The sequence below is a fragment of the Rhea pennata genome, chromosome 1 (assembly GCF_028389875.1).
Source record: "Rhea pennata isolate bPtePen1 chromosome 1, bPtePen1.pri, whole genome shotgun sequence".
NCBI lineage: Eukaryota > Metazoa > Chordata > Aves > Rheiformes > Rheidae > Rhea > Rhea pennata.
Window position 1 is genome coordinate 27295837 of NC_084663.1, and position 22886 is coordinate 27318722.

The 22886-nt window shown below is 37.1% G+C and overlaps 1 protein-coding gene across 3 annotated transcripts in view; it reads right to left on the bottom strand.

Moving 5' to 3' along the window:
• The window catches only part of ST7 (suppression of tumorigenicity 7), a 158541-nt gene that overhangs the window by 33237 nt on the left and 102418 nt on the right, over window positions 1-22886 (bottom strand). For all 3 annotated transcript variants that reach the window (XM_062566894.1, XM_062566884.1, XM_062566902.1), the window contains 3 exons: window positions 21763-21917; window positions 18522-18619; window positions 5986-6100 (listed from right to left, as the gene is read on the bottom strand). In XM_062566894.1, the coding sequence (XP_062422878.1) occupies window positions 5986-6100; window positions 18522-18619; window positions 21763-21917 (368 nt within the window). The remainder of the gene's footprint in view (window positions 1-5985; window positions 6101-18521; window positions 18620-21762; window positions 21918-22886) is intronic.

Sequence of the window (22886 nt, forward strand, 5' to 3'; positions counted from 1 at the left end):
TAACTACAAGGAGGTGAGCAGTCTTATCAACATTAATAGACTTATTTGCTAAAACATGCTGATAGATCTAGTGGTCAGAGTTTGCACACCCTATGGTCCTTGCAGTCAAACTGCTGGTTCCTTCTCAGTTAGCACTGGAAAGAGACTACACTTATGCTGCTAGATTCACTCACATATTTCTAAATACAAAATGCAAATATGTCGCTAATTGGAAGAAATTCAGTGAACGGGTAAAAAATGACGATTTCCAGGACAGTGTGGATTGGGGGATGAACTACAGCTCTGACTCCCTCACAGACTCTCCACAGACTCTGTGTCTAAGTGATAGACCAATATTTGCCCCTGTCAGCACCAAACTCTCCAATTCTTTGCATCTGCAGACTAGATGGCCTGCTCTTGCACATGTGGCAGAAGGAACTGCTTATGGGAAAGACTGAAAAAGTTCTAGTACATAAATATGTGCAGCCTGGATCAGGGGTGACAAAAAGGAGAGGCAGCCATTTAGAAAGATACAAATATTAAGGAAGAAAACGAATTAAGTTGTCCAAATGGTTAAATGCAAGAATTCAATAGAGGAAAATATAAACTGAGTGCTGCGGGAAAAAAACCTTGTCAGAAAAATCTACTACCTCATGGTATTATCTCCCATGAGAACTACAGAATGGTCATTGCTTGAGTCCTTTTTGAATGAAAGATGGCAGGAAACATTCTGGAGGTAGCAAACATAGAAACACCCTGATCTAACACTTCCTTTGTGCTTGCAGCATACAGCAGCCCTGATTTTCTGTATTTTGGACATTCTTCCTCACAAGTAGGTACACGCCACTCAAACAGAAATACATAGCCATTTCATATATTAAGGCCCGGGTTCCTGTTGCCTGATAATATGGTAAAATATTTCAGCACAAAGGAAGTGTGTTTTATTTCGCCATAATCCCAACCATTACTTAAACTGTTCAGATATGGAAAGGTTTTGAGAGTCACTCTTGGTTGTAAGCATTTTGTATGCAACTCTTGTTTCAGTGTCTGAGATTAATACCAGGCAGGTCTCAAGCTCTTCGATTTGACCATTCTAATTGCACCTAGAGGGGAAGGAACCACTTTTCCTTTACAAAGTTAGCAAGAACAAAGATCAGCACAGTTAGTTTAGATTTTGTGTGCATTTGTACAAGCAGGAGAAATCAATGAAACCACAGACTCATATGGCAAAAAAGAAACCAGACAGTATGAACAAAGAACTGATGCAAAGACATAGCTCAAGCGACAAATGATATTGACATGAGGGAAAGAAAATGGTTTCAGAAGCAAAAGCTAAAGAAAATTCAACGTGGAAAAATGAAAAACTATTCTCCTGATATTGCTGTTCCTCTAACCTGAAGTCTTATCTGATTTGCACTTCTAGTAGAAGGTAGAGCAGGTTTTAGTTTGACCTAATCTAAAAGGAAATTGTTGACTTTCTCTTAAGGCCTCTCTTTCAAACAAAAACAATGAAAGAAAAGGATGTTAAAAGACTGTGTATGAGGTGATAGTTGCTTCCACACTGCCACTTGCTACATCTTTAACTCAGAATAAAATCCTTCCTTGCACCAGAAGAACCACTTAGCTTCACCAAATAGAAAGTTTTAATATTACCAAAACTTACTAAAGCGATGAAATGAACAGAATGGAGCTGTGATCTCATATATATTTAGAAAAACCCTGGAGACCATAGATAATGTAATTGAAAACTCCCTGAAATTAATTTATCAATTGGTAACTCATTACAAAGGGAATGTTTTGAAGTTCAGTGTAGGTAAAATTTACCCATTTCATAAGACTGTAAGGACAAGAAGAAACTGGATGGGGGGAGATTGCAGAGATGGGAGCAGTCCTGAGCAGCCTACATTTTAGAGAATTAATTTCTCTACGTTAACTGTTTGGATTTCATTACTGTAAAGGTCCAAATTCCTTTTTTCCCCATGACTTTTATGGAAGAATTTTCCAAACTAAGTCGATTCTGAAGTCTGAATGAGAATATCATCACTACTGATTCACCATGACTGTTCCAAGACAAAGACGACTCTGTTTCTAATCAGTGTTTTTTTTCAAAGATGTGCATCTTGATTTGACAATAAATTGAAGGAGGATTCCTCAAAGTAAAATAAATATAGTATAGCTTAGAGCAGAATGAGACCTTTATATTAAAAAAAACCCCAAAACCTGCATCTATTTATCCTTTGGGCTAAATTCTCAAGCGAACTCTGAATTCAGGACTGTCTACGTAGTGACATGGTCTTTCACCTTTTTTGCAAGAGGGTAAGTGAAAGGAGAATATGTATAAAGTGTTCCTCCTACAGACCAGAAGTCTCATAGTCTCCGTGGGAAACACTGTCCTTTTAAAAAGAAAGCAAGAGGAGGTTTAGGGAGGAACCACTGCACCATTATGATCCAATAAACAGGTATCTATCATTCACAAATCTAACTTCTGATTACCTGAAAGGTCTGAGTTTTCACATAGTGCCCAGCCTACCAAGAAGTAACAATCAAAGCAATTGGCAGCCCAGTGAAGTTAATAAATCATTTACTCCAAGCACCACAAAAAGCAAATCTACTCCACCGAAAAATGATCAGTTTAAAAAACAAGGGAAGAAGAGCAGATAAGCCTTATTTACTATGAATACTAGAAGCTTATTCCACCAAGAACAGTCTCTTCAGCAGCTATAACTATTTCTGCTGTAAGTAACACGGATATGTGTCAACTTAGAGCCAAAAATCCTTTTAGAATTCAACAGTATTTAGCTCATCTGCACTCTATTGACAGGCACTGAACTCTGAAACCATAATGATGTAGCTCAGCAACAGTGCATGCCTTCCCACTAATGAGGCACTTTTTCCATGAATAATGAGTATGGACATCAACTCTGTTGCCAGGTACATAATATAAACAAAATTTAACACATGGCTTTTGGTAAAGCTGTGCATCTGCTTGCAGATGCTGAGGTTTTGTATAATGTGATCCAACTTTTTAGCCGAGGGTGGGGGCAGACTACTCAAGGAAATAATTTGTTCATATGTTATCAAAATACAATAAATCAGGTTTGGTCTTAGTCAAAAAAAGGCAGTGAAGTGGGACCAACAGAAACTGCAGATAGGACAGTATAAATGAGTTCATTGTTTTATATTGCAATAAATCTTACAACACATGAAGCTGATGAGTTCTAAAATGAGCTGAGACTCCCTGAGATGGGTCTTCTGAGACTCATGAAGTGTTAGAGTTATACTGGTTAAACCTGTGTTTGCTGAGTCCTTGTGCATACATAGTGTATACACACACCTTTGTTTATATATGGCAAAACATGAATTGAAACTGTGCGAGTTCAAACACAGAAGAGTTTTATTTTGAAAAGGCCTCATTTATTATACTTACAACCTGAGTTTTGACAATACCAGATGGTTTTGAGAAAACAAAATACACCTTCAAGTTTTATCAGCCTCCATGACACATGGTGCCCCCATGGCATTGTTTAAAACTAGAGATCAGTACTTTAGTAAGCAAAAATAGAGCTGGTAGTTAAGCCGAGGAGTTAAGTCGAGACTTTAGAGGGCTTGGTTTAATGCCCTGCACAGGTCTCACTGCTATCTCACAGAGCTATTACGACATAAGTACATTTAAGACAGGGAAGGCCCTGTGGTACCTGGGGAATAGAAGTGTGCATTTCTATTTGTTTTCTTCTTAATGTAACAAAATAAAGTCCATGGCGATCCACATCTCTGTCACAGGAATTACTGAGACAGAAGGAGATACAGGAAAGACTTCTGATTTTAACACTTGCACTGAAGTTTTTATCAACCAAACTAAGCACAACCAAGATCTCTCCCAGAGGTACTACTGCTACTGGATGGCAGTACTTAAAGGTCTGGGTGACCTTCTGATCTCTGCTTATAAAGATTCAACTTCAGAAAGCACTGAAAACATTCCAGGCTGGGCTAGTGTCTATTACTAATATGGACTGCAATCAGCTGCTTATTTATCTCTTCTTGAATAACCTTAGCTCTGCCATAGTCTACAGCAGAAGACTGAAATTTGGCTGGCTGATTCCGTTAATATCAGGTCAATGGCCAATTGCTATACTCACTTATCTCAATTTGCCAAGCTGTAAGATGTTAAACAAAGCAGTTGACATGTGCTTAGTGGAAGCTTCTGCCATTTTTTCAGTTACCCTCTCCAAAGAGTCTTTTCTCATCAAGCACACTTGTCTCCTTACTCCAATAAACATATGCATCATGCCCTTGCCACTGCTCCGTGTGACAATATGAGGCCAAGTATCCAGGCTGACAGCAAGAAGTCTCTGTCTCCATGGGCTCTTACTGTTCTGCTTTTTGGCACTCAGGCAATGCAGCACAGAATGTCAAATGAAGAGGAGACAGAAGTCATAGGCAAAGCGGTACATAGAAAAGGAGTCTGGTAAGACAAGGGTGGAAAAATGGGTAAGGAGATATATCATGACTGTCACAACTCTGAAAAGGAGACTAGGATAGGGAGCTAGGAGAGGTGGAAGAATGGAATTGGGAATGAGTTGTACTGGCTGAACTAAGAGTCTCTGGTAGGATCTGGGAGCATCAGAAAGTTGAAACTCAGCAAAAGAGCAGAAGACAATTAAGTAGACAAATGGGAAAGTAGATCAAATAAGGGCAGGCAGGAGAGGATGCTAAGTCTGTTTAAAGAATAGCAGTTTGAATAGCAGAAAAAAGACATCCAAAGTACTAGGTACTAGTACTATGCTCCAGTAACCATTTCAGTAGCCATTTATATAGTAGTATCTCAGATGGTTTCCTTTTCCCTTTTCAAAAACTTTGGAAATTAGCTGTAAAAGCCTTGAAATTTCCATTCAAAGAACATCAGAAAGGCAGTAAGATCTAGCAAATAAGAACATTTAAAAGGCCATTAAGACCAACCTAGAAAGAGGTGGATATCAAAAATAAGGTTACCTGTTCCACCTAATTCAGACATTTAGTTCACATGTATGATATTGCTAGGTGATTACTTAATATTCTTTTCATCAACTCTCTGACAAATTTCAGCACACAGAATGAAACTTCTCTGAGAATGAATGAGAATTGTACAGTAATACAACAGGAAAATGGTAGCTGTAGGGGTCCTGACTCATTTATTGCAGAGTTAGGACTGTGGATAGTCAGTAAAACAGGGATTGCAGGAGAAGAATGAAAAGGAGTATTATTGATATGAATGCTGCTCAAGAGAACTGGATTTTACTCCTGCTTCTGCCAAAAAGCTTATACACAATGCAAGGAAAACCTATTTAACTTAAACCAAATAAGGTGTGACAGTTGGTGCTTCTTATTCTGACCATTCTGTATTTGAGACCATGGGGTCTGAACTAAAATGCAAAGACTGAAACGGAAGTCAGCAGAAGATTTATTTTGAAAATAAAACGTGATGCAACACTGCATAAACCAATATGAACTGAAAAATATTGATGTCACAGATTGAGAACTGAAAATTAATGTGAAAAGTCCACCTAAACTTTTGAGCTTTTCAATTTTTCCCCATAAAATATGAATTCTATCACTCGAAAGGCTGCTGTGAAGATAAACGAATTACTGCTTGTAAAGCACTTGTATGCTGCAACGTCAACATTCAGAGAAGTCCACAAGGGAACAGACAATTCCTTCCTCAGAGAAAGGTTTGAATAGCGTGCAATAAAATGTCTGCAGAACCTAAACAGTCATTCTTTAAACACTAACAAAAAGCAAAAAGAACACTGGAGAGCTGCTATTAAGTGAGTTCCATTACCCTGTACAATGTACAAAGCATGAATTGGCAGAAAAAACAGTATATAATCTTGGGATTATGCACTGTGTAAAGGGATTTATGAAGCTTGTGCAAATCATTTTAATGGTATTACCTAAATTTTAAGTGTTTGACTTAGAAACATTGCTTCTGTGTGTAATATATAGATAAAATATAAATAGAGATGAACTTACCGTCATACTTTGCTAAAACTGCCTGGACATCTGCATATGCTTGCAATTCCAACAGAGCTTCTAGCAGGTTTTCATGGATGTTGAACATGCTGAGCAAAGGAAACTCCTTCATCAACTAAAACCAACAACGTATGAAAGGGTTAGACTATTAACATAGGTTCTTGTTCAAAAGGTATTGAAACAATCAAGTTAAAAATCCTCAGCATCTCCTGTTGTTGGCTCTTTCACAGAGATGGTTGATATGTCTGAAAAATTTCTAGAACTCTCAGTGGACTCTAGATCAGGCTTCTTGACAAGATAGGCTTTGCAAAAGATGTAATCGGCCAAATCAAAGAACAGAGTTGTCTGAATGTGCATCTCACCTTCAATCAACAGATCTTCTTCAAAATGAAAAAGTGTTATCTTATTGAACTAGAAAAGAAAGTTCAATAAAGTAGCTCTTTTGTATCACTAGTAAGCAATCTAGCACTTCTTTACTAGTAGAAAAAACAGAAAAAACATTGATGAGAAATCAGAATATAATCAAATGAGAGAAGTTTACAAATATGCAACCATATCTGATAAGTATGTGTCATTAGAATTTGTAATCATGAATACTTTGAAACACAATTGTGATTGCTGCCAGTGCTGGCTGTAAGAAAAAAAAAAAGGCAGCAACAAATGGAAAGGTAAAGATTATACAAATTTAACACACATGTATGTATTTAAAGAATCCATGGTGCATGACAAGCTGAATGAAAATGCATAGTTAAAGTAATATAATCCTCTTAGATATAAGTGCCTTTATTGTATGAACTGATCCTTTGAGGGATACCAGGGATTTGTTCTTACATGTCCTGGCTTTAAATACCTGTATAGATCTGAATAATTGAAGCTGCCATTCTGCTGCATCTCCTTTATGAAGCAAGTTACTAGAAGCAATCATGCTCTTTCACTGCACAATTGATTAAAAAATAATTTTTAATGTCAGAGTGATTCTCAAAAGAATTCAAGTGTTATGAGATGCTTGCTTCAACTGTGTTCTCTTTATGGCTATTCTAGTTTAACTGCCTACAAGATGCACATTAAGCACAACAAAGTCGCATATAGTGTAACAGAGAGGTAGCTGATACTACTGTTGTGCTTCAGGAACTTGCTGGTGAATGCTATCATTTAGAATCTCTCCTTGGGCTTATGGGAAGAGAAACAGTGTAACAAGCCAAGCAAAGAAAATTAAGCAGGGTCTATCTTTGAAGATACAGAAAAACTGATGAGAAGCAGCAGATATTACTCTCACAAACAGGTAACAAACAAACATAAGTCAGGATGGAAACAAAAGCAGGAGAGATTCACTAAGAAGTTTAGAAAATGAGAAACAGGTAACGCACTAGAGCTTCCTCACTCTGCTAAGGAAGAGGCATCAACAGCCAAACAAAGTGTAGATGGAGAATCACTTCCTAGTGATAACTATCTGGCATTAGCTAACCTAAGAACTATTTTGTCCTTAAGGGCACAGAAGTGATGTATCTGGCTAAATTTGGCTCTTTGGATAGCAATGGTTTTCCTCCACTTTGAGAATTAATACAGTATCAAAAATGCAAGGAGTATATTTCTGTATATAGTCCTTGTATGTATCTCTGATATTTGTGTTTCTCTGATTATACAGATTGCTGGTGAGAATCATGACTGCCCAGACAGCAACTGCAAGAGCTTCTGAATTTGTGATAGCAGTGCAACGGAAATGACTGCTTTCAATGGCGGGAGCCAAACCTTAAAAAAAAAGAACACAAACAAAACTGCATAGTTTGTGAGCTTTTTTCCTTCTCCAGGTTTTCATAAAAAGGGATCACAGACCTTGGTATACTTCTGCATAAATGCGAGATTTGACAATAATAATAAAAAAATAAATTAAGGCATTGCTCATCAACTGAAATAACAGCAGGTGAAAATTCACATCATTGGATTCATCAGCGAAGAATCCAGCATAGAGTCTACTTCTCTTTGATTTTGTTGTTACTCACTATTGCACATTTAACAGAGGAAGCTACTACTTGGCAGGAAAAAGCATGACAGAATCTGTAAATAGTGATTTAAAGTTCAGAATGAACATATTGCAAACAAACCCCTCCAAGTGATTAAGAAAGATTATCCCTGTTCATTGAGAATGAATAATGGCTGGCAGAATAACATTCCCTCCATCAGAGAAGAAAAGGGAAGAGCTACAGCTAGTTATAGATGTCCTGTGGCCAGTAAATATTCCTCTTGCTCTGGTTCACTTTACTTCTCGCTGACATCACTCACTGACTGTTTTTTTCCCCTATTTTAATTAGGTTCTGTCAGAGTGATAAACCTTGCCTCAGACAGCAGCAGATGAAAGGTCACTGTCTGGACTGCTAGTCCTTCAGATTGGCAGGTGTTAACAACGGCTTCACGGGAGAAAGGTCAGATGCTAAGAAATCCAACCCAGTTATAATGAACTCAATGGACGCTGTAGCTAGAAAAATAAAACGCCTCTAACTAGCCACTCAACTTACTCCGACATTCACTGTGCACAAACCAGAGTATGTTTGCCTTTAAATAAATAAATACACACATACATAAATAAATAAAAGAGACAGAAGAGAAAGAGAAGGAAGAAAGATGAGGACATGAGCTCAGTTCGCTGTCATCTCAGGCTGTAGATTACATAGCTTTTACTGCAAATTATTTTCAGTCACAGTAAAAACTTGGGTTTTGAGAAACTTCCCAGAAAGTAAAACTACTTAAGTGGAAGAATATTATGACAGATCATCTTTTAGGTCTCACAGTGAAAGCAAACACTGTGAAAGAAAAAAATAAATGCCATAGAGGTTGCAACACAGGCCTGCCGCGTGTTCAGTGCAGGCCAAATACACATCATTCGGAGGAGCGATGATGAGCAGCCTGTGAGCCTGCTCCCTTCTCCTCCCTTGCAGCTGGGGAGAGAGGCTGGCTTGCGGTGGAGATATAAAGATATATGGAGATATAAAGAAGGGCAAGCTGCCCCGGGCACTGGCCGAAGACTGCACCCACAGCTCCCCAGGCCCTTGCAGCACTGGCCTCTACTCTGGACTCAGAAGAGACCTAGACCTTGCTCTGCACCAGACGTTCAGTTTATTGGTTTTAATTCTCCTTCCATCTTTACTGCAACAAGACAAATGCTTTCACTTTTGTGATAACCACCGCACTTAAGAAAAAGGCCTCGTGATCACCTTTCTTCACGTCTTAAGGTCTCAAGAAATATGAGAAACATCTCATATTTCAACACATAGTTTTCAAATTCAGCACTCAGTGTTTCTCACTGAAGCCACCACACCTTCTTAAATGACACTGGTCAGGGTGCTGGGAAATATGATTTCATTGCAGAATCACAGTTAGTTGGACTCTCAGCTTTTATAAAGGAGCTGTACTCCACCGAGCTAAGCCTATCGGCACGCCAGATGTTGAACAGACACAACCTGGCTACAAATGTATTACCTTACAACATAAAATGATAAGGATATACAAACAGACATGAAACATATCACAGTAAATACATGTTGACGAGACTTTTATTTTGAACTTGTATTGGTCAAAATATTTTCTAGTGATCAAATTTAGATCTGAGGCAACAAGCTCATATTCTGCTCTAATTGCTTTGAAGGTTTTGGAGGAAATACATGTGTAGTAAGTGGGATTGCTTTCTGTTAAAAGGTTCAGTGGTTATACTGTAAATATAAAGAAATAGCTTTTGTTGATAATTAATGCTTTTTTATTTTTTTAGATTTAGATTTTGGGAGTAAAAGTTGGCAGAAAAAATCTGGAAATACATTTGACATGATCAGATATCTTATCATTAGTCCTGGGGGAGTCATATTTCCAGGCTCAACCCAATCCATATTGCAGGGCATAAGTTCAATGATTTTGTGATGGATTTGCAAGAGTGATGATCACAAAAAATGCTGCATGGTACAAGGAAATTCCCATCTGATTTACTGGATAAGCAATAAGTTTTATCTCCCGAAGAACAGTTTAATGAAGAGGACTCTCTTCTCTGAGAACATTTCACTCATCAGTATGTCCCCATCTAGATAATTCTGAAACATTTTCAAGGAATGTTGCTTTAACTATTTCATCTCCTTTTCTCCCTATAATAGTATTAACCTCATACATCAATTAGCAATGATGTATTATTTGTGTAGACAACAGCTTTAAGTTACAGGTTTATCCCTATATTTAGTCCATGGGACTCAAGGGAAGAGAGAGGTGGATAAATGAATGGTCCTGTATATAACCTAGTGTTGATACATTTATCCTCCATTTGCATTATGGCTGTATGCACAGTCATGTTTTTTACTGGCAGTGCATGCAAGTCACTTTTTGCTTATATAAATATGTTTCCAACCAATCGAAACTGTTTGAATCAGTGTGTTTAGCTGAATGCACTTATAAATATGAAAAGCGAATTCAGTTTAAAAGGAGAGGGGGAGAAAAAAAAAGCTAATGAGAAATCCAGTACAAATAACAAAACTCTTCCAATCGCAACTCCTGTTCTCACCATAGGTATCTGAGATGGTAAAATCTATCTCCTGAAAGATAAACGATTGAGACTGCCATCTTCCAGGTATGACTTTCAACCACTATGGAAGAATCAAGCAAACAGAAGGATAGCACTGTTATTTTTGTAAGTGCTCTGTGTAAGCTGCCTTTGTTATGACTTGTGATCTGTAAGAATTGTTAAATGAACAAAATAGAAAAGGCAAAGCACCAAGTAGCTCCTGCTCAGAAAAAAAGAAATGCACATTTCCTAGGGCCTCATCATGTCCGGCTGAGTTTTTCAGGTGTCTAAGTTGTGAGCCCTGACTGAAGCTTCCCCTGAGCTTGAGACATTCACATGTCACTCCACGCTGACTCTCTGATGTCTAGCAGGATGCACTTATGCTTAATTTTTTCCCCAGTTGGAGGACAAATATGATCTTTCTCCTTTATTCAGTTACGTTTCTCATAAAAGCTGTAGAAATGTAGTTTATCTTTAATGTTTCTACTTGTTCGAAATTGAATGATGGATCAAATGTTTCTCATATGCAGACTGACAAACAAGCAAGAGTTGATTGCATAAGCTTTACTTTCCTTGAAAAACAGGCAAAAATTATCTAATAAAGAACATCCTAATAAACACAAGACACAAGTTATACCACTAGCTCTAAAGAAATTATCCGACCACATATGACAAAATGGATCCATCAAATCTCAGAATAGAGAAAAAAAGCCCCCCCCCCCCCCAAAAAAAAAAAGCCAAAAATCCACAGGCCAGTTCACCTAGCAAGAAATGAACAGAAGGAAAGTTGTCAGTAGATTAAGGTTTGTTCACAGAGCCTTTCTACGTGCTATGTCAGGCACTAATACACTAAGATACTTAAAAAGCATGCTAACTCCTGGTCCTAAAATGCACCATCCCAGTGTGGTCATAATGTGGACTGTGTGAATGGGATCAAGGTGATGTAATTAGACAAACTCATAACTCACACAGTTGGAAAGTAGTATGAAATATTCTGGACAACCCTGAATGACACTTCTGCTTAATTATAACAAAATTAAGATTCTGTTGTTTAATGCATTTCTCTCAGTGCTGCATTCCTTTTGGCAAATAATCACTCTTTCAATTGGAAACAGGTCCTTATTTACTCTTTTACAAGCCAGGGCGGGTAAAAGCTAATGGGGCCAAATCTGACAGCTCCTGCTGGTCTGCAGCTTGGAAATAATGAGCAGTAGGATCCATATGTTTTCATCTCCATATGAAATCTAAGGAGTAAGACATATCATCTGATGGTTGAACTTAAGACAGCCAGAAAAAGAAACCCACATTCAGTTTACACTAACAGTGGGTTGGTATAGGTTAAAAATGGAACATCAGCTGAATTTCACAATTTGACAAATGCAAGTTTAGCCCTATTATTTCATACTGCTTTTGGATAGTAAGACTTCTGTTCAATATAGGATTAACTATTAGAAACAGAGAGTAAAATAAAAAACACTTTCCTGAATTTGCAAACTCTATGGATATGGGCTAGAACATGCAGCCTTTACATTCTCTCTTGCTTGGAGAATTAAAACCTTCAATGTATAACTGGAGTTGTTTAAAGAATATAATTATGCAAATGCTGTTATTTGGACTTGTAAAAAAGCATGTATCACAAATAAAGAGAATTTTAAAAGGCAGATATGGCATGAAACCAGAGGAGGAGCACAAGTTGTTTCAGATGCATGTTTACTATTAAATAACCACGTTGCATAAAAGTGGTAAATGCAGTAACAGAAATAACTCAAGATTTTTGCTACTGCAAAGATAAGCAGTTTTTTAAACATGAAAACAAAGTTATTACTCTTATCTCTCAAGAAAAAAAAATCCTTTATCTGCATCATCCTTAAGTACTTTTTGCAGAAAGTTTGCCATAGGTTTAAAGCTCGATTTTAAAATGAAATTAAGGTAAAGAAATGATCTAGTGGCTCAAAAATGGGCTAAGAGATTCTAGAAAGATTGAAGAAGATAATTAAAAGATACACAAAACACCTGAATATGTAGCAATGCAACAGGATAGACAAAATGGAGTCCAAGTTACCACAACCTCTGTAAGAATAGACATTATCTTAACAATCACAGAGCTGGAAATCCTGGGACATATACATTACATGCGATGAAAAACGAGATGCAGCTTGCTGAGCTACATAGATTTGATAAGACACTACATGCTTAGAAGGCTGCAGGTATGTTCAAGCAAATTGTCAGAAACAAGGAAGCAAAAAGTGACACTGCATTGTAGTCTCAGAACAGAAAGTATATTTGCTTTATAGGTTTACCATTCAGCAGAGGTAGATACATGCAGCTCTTTCATTGAATCTTGGTGTAAGATGTCACTAAGTATATATTGGACAAACCTTTTCAGAAAGCTACAATGTCTACTAGAAAAATGTGTATCTTCAACATATGCAAAGGCAGTCTCTTATTGTACTCTCCTGGCTATGATTATTTTGAGCATAATTTATATGAGAAACATTATTATTGGGTTTAGGTGACAGTCACCAAATTTCTACTTTTTTTTTTTTTTTTTTAGAATTTTGAGTAGGATCACAGCAATGATGGAAGGAAAGGGGAAGTGGATAAATTCTATTAGTGGAATTACAAAAGTCTCTGTTTTGTTTAAGAGACTATTCAAATGCAGGATGTTCCAATCCCCCGTTTATCTGCATCACGTATTTAGCTGTCACAAAACTAAGGATATTTAAATATAAAGAAGTGTTTTCATTATTAAAATCAACATTTATCATTTGATATTATCAAAGTGTGCTAGAACAAGAACTTACTAGAGAGACTACTCACAGGTGGAGATTGACAAATGTCACAGATTACATGACAAGCACTCCTCTGAAATTTATGAAGCAACTCTTGGTCTCCTTCAATTCAGAAGCAGTTTTGGTTCAAATTTTAATATATAGTTCTTTCAATAAATGTTACAGATTTTTAAAAAGCTAGAATTTCATTCAAGATAAAGAAGCCTGCTTAGCCTAACCTGCATAACACAAGCAAAAGAATCTGATTCACCAACCCTTGCCTCAAGCACAGGGGCATTTGGGAGAGATAGTAGCTGTGGATGCAAGTAGCTGCGGAAGTTGCAGTTAGGTTGCTAGGAATCATAACGTCTCTATTAAGAATTAGGACTCTCTTTTTCTATTACACAGCTTGGTACTGCAAGGTGCAGAACATCGTCCCTGCCAGATATTCCCCTGCTACTTAAGAGTAATTAGTAATTAGTAATACATAGAAAAAAATAGAATTCAAAGCCAAGTAAAGGAAATTGTCAAGAAATTATATTAGATTTACATCACAGGCACACCAGCAAAAATCACTAATGCTGCTAGTGACAAAAAAAAAAAAAAAAAAAAAAGAAGCAACTTATCTATACCATTAAAACTATACGGGATGGCAAAGCACCTCTTTGAAGCCTTCAAGTGACATAACCTTTTAAACTACTTCAAGTGTCCAGGGCATCTCACATATTTTTTAAAAAAATTATGCACACTAATAAGCATATTGGTCTCTAGCTGCTTTGCATACTGAAAGTTGATTGGTGTCTGTGGACATGTATTAAAATATGCATTTTAGATACTGCAGGTGGGCACTCAGATGAATACACACACGCAACAGAAATATCGTAAACAAGATTCTCAGAACTGGGTCCTTTAGTGCCATGTGAAGAGCAATTTTTCAGTAGATATGACTAATCCCAGAAATAAGACATACATTTCTGATCCTTAAAAAGTGCTGTGGTTTCTTTTTGATCTCGAGAGCTCAGTAAAGGTCCAGAGAGTTTCTTCTCTCCCCAAACTTTCTTCATTTCTAAACAAAGCTGCAAATCACTGGGCATGTTGCAACTCCACTTTATCTGAGCAACATATACTTTTAAGGAGATAAAAACTCTGAGAACAAGTTTGTTTCATCTTGTCTCTGAAGAAGAAGTGATTGAGACCTTTTGCTCACTTTATCCATTACCGTGCTTTCTGCCTGCCACTCTTCTCTTTCATAAACATAGATCAGCCTTCAAAGAAAGCTTGTCCCACACTACATATATTCTCCAGAACAATCATAGGAAGCTTGAATTAATTTAACAATTGACTTCCTTACATGGTACATTTTCACCTGGATACTCCAGTGACCCATTCAAGGGAAATGCTTTATCAGGCTGCTCCTGAGGTCAGTAGCACAGGTAATCACTGATCAAGTCACCCTCAAACTACAGAAGGGTCTTCGCAAACCATTTCTACTTTCAGTCAACGGAAAACACGAAACAAATGCTGTGTATGTCCAGTATTATTGCAATGGAGAGGAAATCATCAAAAAACAGACGGACAGCACCTGGTACAAAAGGCTGTCCTCTCTCATCAGCACACATGGTTCTAATCTGGCCTGAGAGATCAAAATTATGCACAATAAACATGCAGCATGAATCCCTGCTAAAGATGCTGAAGATTCCTCATGGCCACAGTTAAGGATTTTCTTTTCTGTATATACCAAATTATCCAATGTGATTCAGAACGTATTTTAAATCGTTTAAATCTTCCTACTATAATCAGCTTAACAAATAAAACAACCAGTCTTGTAGACTGCTTTACTTCTCAGGGCCAGTAAGAGAGATCTATACTCACATACTATATCGTGCTTTATATAAATAGGAATAAAACTAGAATAACTCTGTTGCCTAAACTGCAGTTACTTCAACAACATATTAATCAAAATGAGATCACAAGTTAACACTCCCCCCCATATATATTATATATATATATGTATATATATATATATACACACATGTGTGTGTTTATAGTGACAGCTGCTGATTTCTACAGAAGAAACATAGTAAATAATTGTTGTCAGAAATATAAACAAATGCAACACCTATGTGTGCTTCAATTATACACTTCCATGAAAATTACAGGTTAGCAATTCTGACTAATTCAACTCAACTAAACGAACACGTTGAAAGCAGCAACAAAGCCAGCAATACTACTTTGAATTATTCACCAAATTAACAGAAATTCCTACTAAATTTCACCAATAAAATACTAATAAATCACTCTTTTTAAATATCTTCAAAAATACTAAGGAATGTGATTTTCCCATCACCACTGTCTATGAAAATCAAAATCTTATTTAAGTCATCAACAACTCATTTTCTTTCTATTAAAGAGTTTTAAGCAAAATCTTAGTCTTTTCTTTCATAAAATTCAAGTAAGACAATGTAATGTATCAATAATGTCCTCAGTAATGTCCTCAAGATGGCCTTATATATGCAATGAGTTAAACATTCTCAACTATTTTATTTTCTCAAAGTGGCAAAGACTCATTACATCCCAATCATATTTCCCAGATGGTGTCATGAACCTCTTAACACTTCATTTCCATCATGTTCCAGGACTTGAGAAATCTGTTTTCAATCTTTCAAACACAAACAGGGCCTCCACCCTCTGTCCCCTGATGCTAGATTCGGCAGTCCCTAGCCAACATATTCTTCATATTCTTTTTAGGGTGAAAAAAATCACCTTCTCCCTCATCAATCACATATAGACCATCAAGGACACATTCATGTTCTTCAAACTTCTTCATAAATACATTGTTTATGTCTTCCATGAAGAATTGATGGATCTGCACTCATCAGAAATAAATACCTAGATCCTCTGCCCCTCCAAGTCAATCTAAAAAAAGCATCTGTGAAGCTGACTTGACCCTACTCTTACTCCTAATGTACTGAGCAAAGACCAATAGATACTGCTGCCTTTACATTTTGTCTAGAGACCTGCTAATACTTAGCTCTGCTCGCTCATAGTGAAGAGCTCTAGAGGCATTTAAATTCAGTTCTGAAAATTTGACTCAGTGTCTGCATGTGGAAAAACACAGAATGTGATGATTTGAGTTAAAGTTCTAGAAGTTGATACTCGATCTTTATGCTTCCTTTGTCTTGCATCCAGACCTTTCTTTTCAGCATAATGTTCCCATAGAGGAATGCATTTTCACTCCTTCAAGAATCTAAGAAATAATGACTTTGGGTTTCCCTGTCATTGCTGCATTTTAAGATTCACCTTGTACTTAACTTCAACAACACACATTCTCTCCCTAGTGACAGAATAACCCATTCATTCCAATCAAAGTGTTCTGGGTCTCACTTTGCATAAGAAACCAAGGACTGGATAGACCACCCAAGTCCCTGAAACCAGTGCTCTGCAGACACAGTTAACCAAACATATGCACATCTCCTCCAGAAGGTTTCACAGAATACCTGTTCCACATAGCTCTAGCTAAAATTACAAAATCCATTCAGTAGCCCACAGTAATATCCAGAAGTTGCCATAATTATAACATGCCACATTTGAATCTGAAATTGAAAACTATATACTTTCTCATATATTAATACTAGAACTTAGAATTCTAATGCTTATCCTCAAGATGATTTCAGTATTCGACCCAGAGTCTGTGCAACAAAATCCATAAAGAATCAGTGGAGCTGACTGGGCTGAAAACAACTCTTTTGAAAGCAACAGTCTCCTAGTTGAAAGCCTTGATCAGAAGCCTTGCAAAACCAGGTCTTTCTTCCCTGTTCCTCTTTCTTGCATTCCTAGCTGTACAATGGCTGTGTTTTGCCATGATATTTTTCACTCCTGTCTGGGAGTCTAGTGATTCTGGGGATTGAGAGTTGTGGGCCTGAACATCCTCAGCCTGAGACATGAAAAAAATTATTTTCCATTTGCTTTCTGGTAGGTTTGTAGGACGAAGATCAGAATCACTTTGAAGAACTCTGCTCAAAACAATGTGTGCCCCGGAAGATGCTGGGTTCTGGCTTCCAGGCTGACAGATATACTTCCCGTACAGTCCTTGATGCAAGTGCCTAAGCTGCAGAAAAAGATCCTTGCCTTTTTACTTCAAATGTCCCACTGAATTGCAGCAGGAACTTCCATTTTCAATGTGCGGCTTTTGGGAACATTCATCTGAGCTGTCTAAAGTAGTTTACAGATACTTCATTCTGATTATGGATTCCATTATGTGTGACTAAAAATTTAAGTCCTTTAGCTTAACCTGCCCATCTCTCTGTCCCTCATGCCTTTGCCTATACCTCACTTTTGTGGAAGCTAGAAAAGAAAGTGTAAGAGAAGGGGAGGATGTAAGGAAGCTGACAAGGAATTTCGCCATCTTTTGTCCAGAGCTCTAGGACTCAAATCATCACACATTTGCTACTTCAGGTGAGGCAATCACCTCCTTAAGAACCGTGAGCCTTGTCTGCAACCAAGAGATACCACTTAAGGAAATGTTAAGTGTTCATAACTATCTCTAAGTTAAGCGCTTGTATATACTTGGAACATACACAGTGCTGTATATGGAGAGCTGATGCACTACCACCCAAAATACCTACTCTGTTCGGTGTTTCAAATGAGTTGCCCAAATTTGTAACTTATCAGCTTATGACTACCCTTGGTAGCTCCCCAGCATACAAAGCAAGGATAAAATGATCTCCTATTTCAGAGGTAAATCATTTCATTATAAATTAATTACTTGGTTTCGGCTTCTCAGTAATGAGCCCATGAATGAATGTATAACACTGTGCTCAAGCGTGAACAGCGCAAAGTAAACAATGCAGAGAATCACTGCAGGCTTTGCAAGTAGGAAACAGAATACTTGAGATTTGTTTAAGTTAGTGTCATCTGCTACATGTCTAGTGAAGGAGGAAGCCTTCAGAAAAATTGTTATGTAACTTCATGATCAAATACTTAAAGACTGCACTGTAATTCATACCTACCAGGGATTTCAGGTTGTAAAGGCAACTACTCATTTGGCTTCACACTACTGTCTTAGCAACCTTAAAAATAATCTGTTAACTTAATCTTTATGCAAATTATACATACAAAAGGACTATCAGCAGTACTACATATAGCAAGAGTAGACATTAACTTGTAAGCAAACACATCATTTCTATGCTACTATTATCCAGGTATTGTATATGAAACAAAACCAAACTCACATCTCTCATCATTTTCACGGCTTCCCTGGTCCTTCCCAGCTTTCTTGCACACATTGCCAGCCTTCTCTTAATATAAACTAACACATTGGTGTCCCTTCCTGTGTAAGGAAAAAAGAAATAAAATTAAGATGCAGTAGGTAGATAAAAGGTTCATTTCATACTACGATAAAAAAGAAAACATAGCGTTCTTGCCATTTTTTGTTATTCTTGATCATCAGTGTTTTCATAATTGTAAGTAAAAAATTACAAATTCTAATGATTTAGATGTGGCATAATGACACAGAAATTAATGTTACTCCAGGAATAGAGTGGTATAAAGGAGAACCCATAGTTTGGCCTTACATCTATGAAATACAGGAAGATCTGAAGGTACAGAGAATGCTATAAGACACAGAGTATCAAGTAATCAATCAGGCAAGGGGAGCCCCTAAGAGGTAACACCCACATAAAACTGCAGGTCATCTGCATAGCAGTACATTACTTACCAATTCAAATACTCAGCAGAGACAAAAGCATCCATGAAAAGGCTGCCTTAACCTTTTTGTAAGTTAAGGCATATATATACACACATAATAACAAGTAAGTGTAATAACAAGTAAGTGTAATAACAAGATGTAGGAAAACAAATCCCCAGCTTTAGTCTGAGCAACAGTTTTTCATTTATGATTAGAAGAACAGTACTGCACTCTGAACTTCCCTTCTACAAAGTCATTACCTGTGACACAGTTATTGTCTTCAAATTCCTAACACAGTTAATTACGAATGACAAATTAACTGGTTTCTGATATGACAGTCTTGTGGACTATGAGATGTCCTAACAGCAAAGAGAACAGAAACTCAAGAGCTGCAACAATGGTGCTCTTGGAGGATCCTTACTCTTTTTGTGACCCTTGACTTCTTATTCTCCCTATAATTATAATGAAACTTTTGATGTGCTTCTGGATCAACAGGAAACATGCAGGCAGCTCATCATCTATAAAATTACCATATCAAGAAAACATAAGACATCTGCTATGAATCATACTTGTGTATAATAAGCAGTTAGTAAAGATATTAGTCTGTCCCTAACATTTTCAGGCTGTACATTATGTAATTCCTTATCTCTGTACTGATTCTTGTATATTTAATAAATGATTTATTATCTACATCTGTTTTCAACATCTTTATGTAGTGTAACTAAGAGGTACACATTTCAGGCCAGGCTCCTTTTCAGTTAGTTCAAAAAGAATGGTCAAATGTTGTTGCTTATTACGAAATCAAGATAACTTTCAGGCCAAAGTTTTCTGAAGTGATTAATGATTTTCTGTGACTAACATGAGACACCTTAAAAAGAAGGATGCCTGCACTTCGTATAAACTAGCATCTTTTGAAAGAGGTTAAGTTGGGTTATTACCTGCTCTTAAAATTCATAGCCTAACATAAAATACTGTATGAAAGAGATGGAATATATGGATACACAGAAATATAGAACTATCTGCTGTTGTTCAAGAAATGATATAGGGGTTTTCACTAGCAAAAGAAGAAATGTTCACTTTTCATCTCATAATCATCCTGAAGGACTAGAAATGGAACACCTCCACATTTCAGAACCATGGAGTAATTGCAGCATGAGGAAAGGAACTGTGGTCTCTGAGTAGACACATCTGTCTACGGTCCTTCTCTAAAGAAATCATAACTCCCCACTTTATTAAACCATACAACGTCCAGCATGCAATCAAAAGAAATCCTACTTGAAGGCCCTACATCTAAGGCACCATCTGAAGCCAGACCTTTTCTAACATTTGTGAGTGCACACCGAAATTATAAAGGGGACACTGGAAGGTAGAGAGAAGTGGGACAATCTAGCTCCTGTTCTGTAAAACAGTCAAGAGTTGATTGTTACTTTTCAGTCCTTCCTGCTCCGTGGCAATGCACTTACTTAATCCTCTTATTAAACTGGTTGCTACCTCTCTATAATGCTGAAGGACCAGGTGGTCAAATTTGATGATGACAGTGGCAATACACACCATCAAGAAGAGAGGTCACAAAAATACCATATTTACACTTGTCTGCACAAAGTTAGCCAGGATCTCTTGAACATAAGCCTCATGATACAGTCTTTAATTACTCTTTTGGATATTTTTCATAGAATCACTTTCATTTTCAGTGCTCAGGATGGATTAAGAAATTAATCCATTATCACAGACAATGATAGGAGTGCTAGAGCCTAAGAATTGCTTCAAGGGCTCAGCTACTCTGTATTTTCATTTTCTACAAAAATAACCATATCATCATAAATGTATCATCTTAAATATTAGTTTATAACCAACAAATGTTTAAAATGCTACCCCAAGCTTTATAAAACCTCAGATTTCAAGGTATAGACTTGTATGTACTTTTGAAACCAGAGATCACAGACAATTTCACTACATACAATTTTTATCAGCTATCTTCCAGTTTTGTGAGATAGTTAGAGGTTGTGAATTCAGGTCCTGGAAAGCCTGAATATGCCCAAAAATATGTCAGTGCCTGTACTTACGTAATTCATTGGTATTATTTTTGCCTGAGGTAGCCATGGTAGACTAGAAATAACCTAGATCTGTTTGCTTTAGTTATCTTTTTATTCACTTACTGGCAGTAAATCTTCATGTATTTTCTTAGGTTTAAAAAGCTTCTACTAAACATAGCTGTCACATCACCTAAATCTGCTTATCCAAAATTTAAACAAGAAAAAATTTAGAGTTTCAATTAGAGTACTATATTATACCAGTTGTTAATTTTTCATGTTTCTGTGACCTTACCCCACGTTTACACCCTAACTTTTCAAATATTACACCAGTGAATGGGTCCCATTAATCTTAAGTACACCACAGAATGATATGGTATACATATTTACCTTAGAGATGATGAAAAAAGCTGGCAAAGCATCACTTCACTCCTGTTGTTACGGCTCTTTACTATCTTTTCAAAACACGAGTTTACATTTTCAAAATGGCCAGGAGCACTTCAGTGTGACTTTCTAAAGCAGAGAGTCTAACATTTTCCGACTATCAAATCTCTTTTGGCTCTGCTACTTTTTCTTTTCTTTTAAGTAAATGTTACAAATCTTTTGCCATGACAAAGAAAAGGTGTAATCTGAGCACTGCCAATACAGTAACAGAACCAGGCAAAAACACTGAAACACAATAGTTTGGCTCTGGGGTCATATCCTAGCCCCTTCTCCCCTTCTAGAAGCAGCTAGTCCCTCCAAACACACACTTACTGTGTTGGGCTTCATACTGGGCACCATGGTGCTGTAATTGCTGGCTACGTCTGTAACAGCCCTCTCCAGCTTTCAGAGCTTGCTTGAACAGCTTCTCTGCTTCTACAATTGTTGTTGCTTCCTCTTCAGCCAACAGAATATAAGCAGTGGCACACCTGCAAAAGAATCAGATGCAAAACCATGAGAATGTTACTTCAAGCAAAAACTACCAAGACTTGCAAACTGTCAAGAATGTAGCAAATAGAGGTAATGGATTTCTGTCCATACGGCTTTTGATTAAGCTTTGTAAAGTAACTACTCTGACAACAACATAATGTGTTGCTTATGTGGCAACTGCATCGCTTCAGCACTTGAATAAACCTACTAAAATAAGTGAATCTGCCCAGAAAGTAAATCACTATCTCACTGTGCTTGATTTGATATTGTTAAAATGCATTTTAGAGACATAAGCTAGTTTTATGTACAATTGATTTAACAGAAAACACCTCCATTACTGTAATGGCATTAAAGAAAACAAAAGAATTGTAACACTTATGATAAGCTCTGAACAGACTATGAATGTAATTGTACAGACAGAGATCTGCTCTCCGCCCCCCAAAGAGAAAACAAAAAGCATCTTTAAGAATACAAACAAAGATAAAATGCAGAGTAGGAGTTATCTCATTCAGCTTTTAGTTGTCTAAATTAGATTTTTTAACCATCTGTTTATTGTGGGATCTCAGAAATCTATACATCTAATTGAGAAAATAAATGATGGACTCACAAACAACAAAAATCCCACAAAATTACATCATATTCCAACACATTATTAACTAAATACTGCAGGAAGTGTTTACAAGTCCATTCCTTCCTGTCTCTATTCAGGACAATTGAGAAATCCAAAAGGCAACTAATCTTTTCTCCATGCCTTATATACATATATTATACGCTGACCAGAAGGCAACTCATTTAACACTTCATCAGGCCAACACATGACCTGATCCAAAGCCCACTGACATCAATGGGAAGACTCTCACTGCCATGAGTGCCCTACGGATCTTTTGGGTGGCTACCACAACATGCAGTTTTGCTTTATTCTTCCCACTACAGATCTCCCTGTGAGAGCCTGCATTCATGATTAAAAA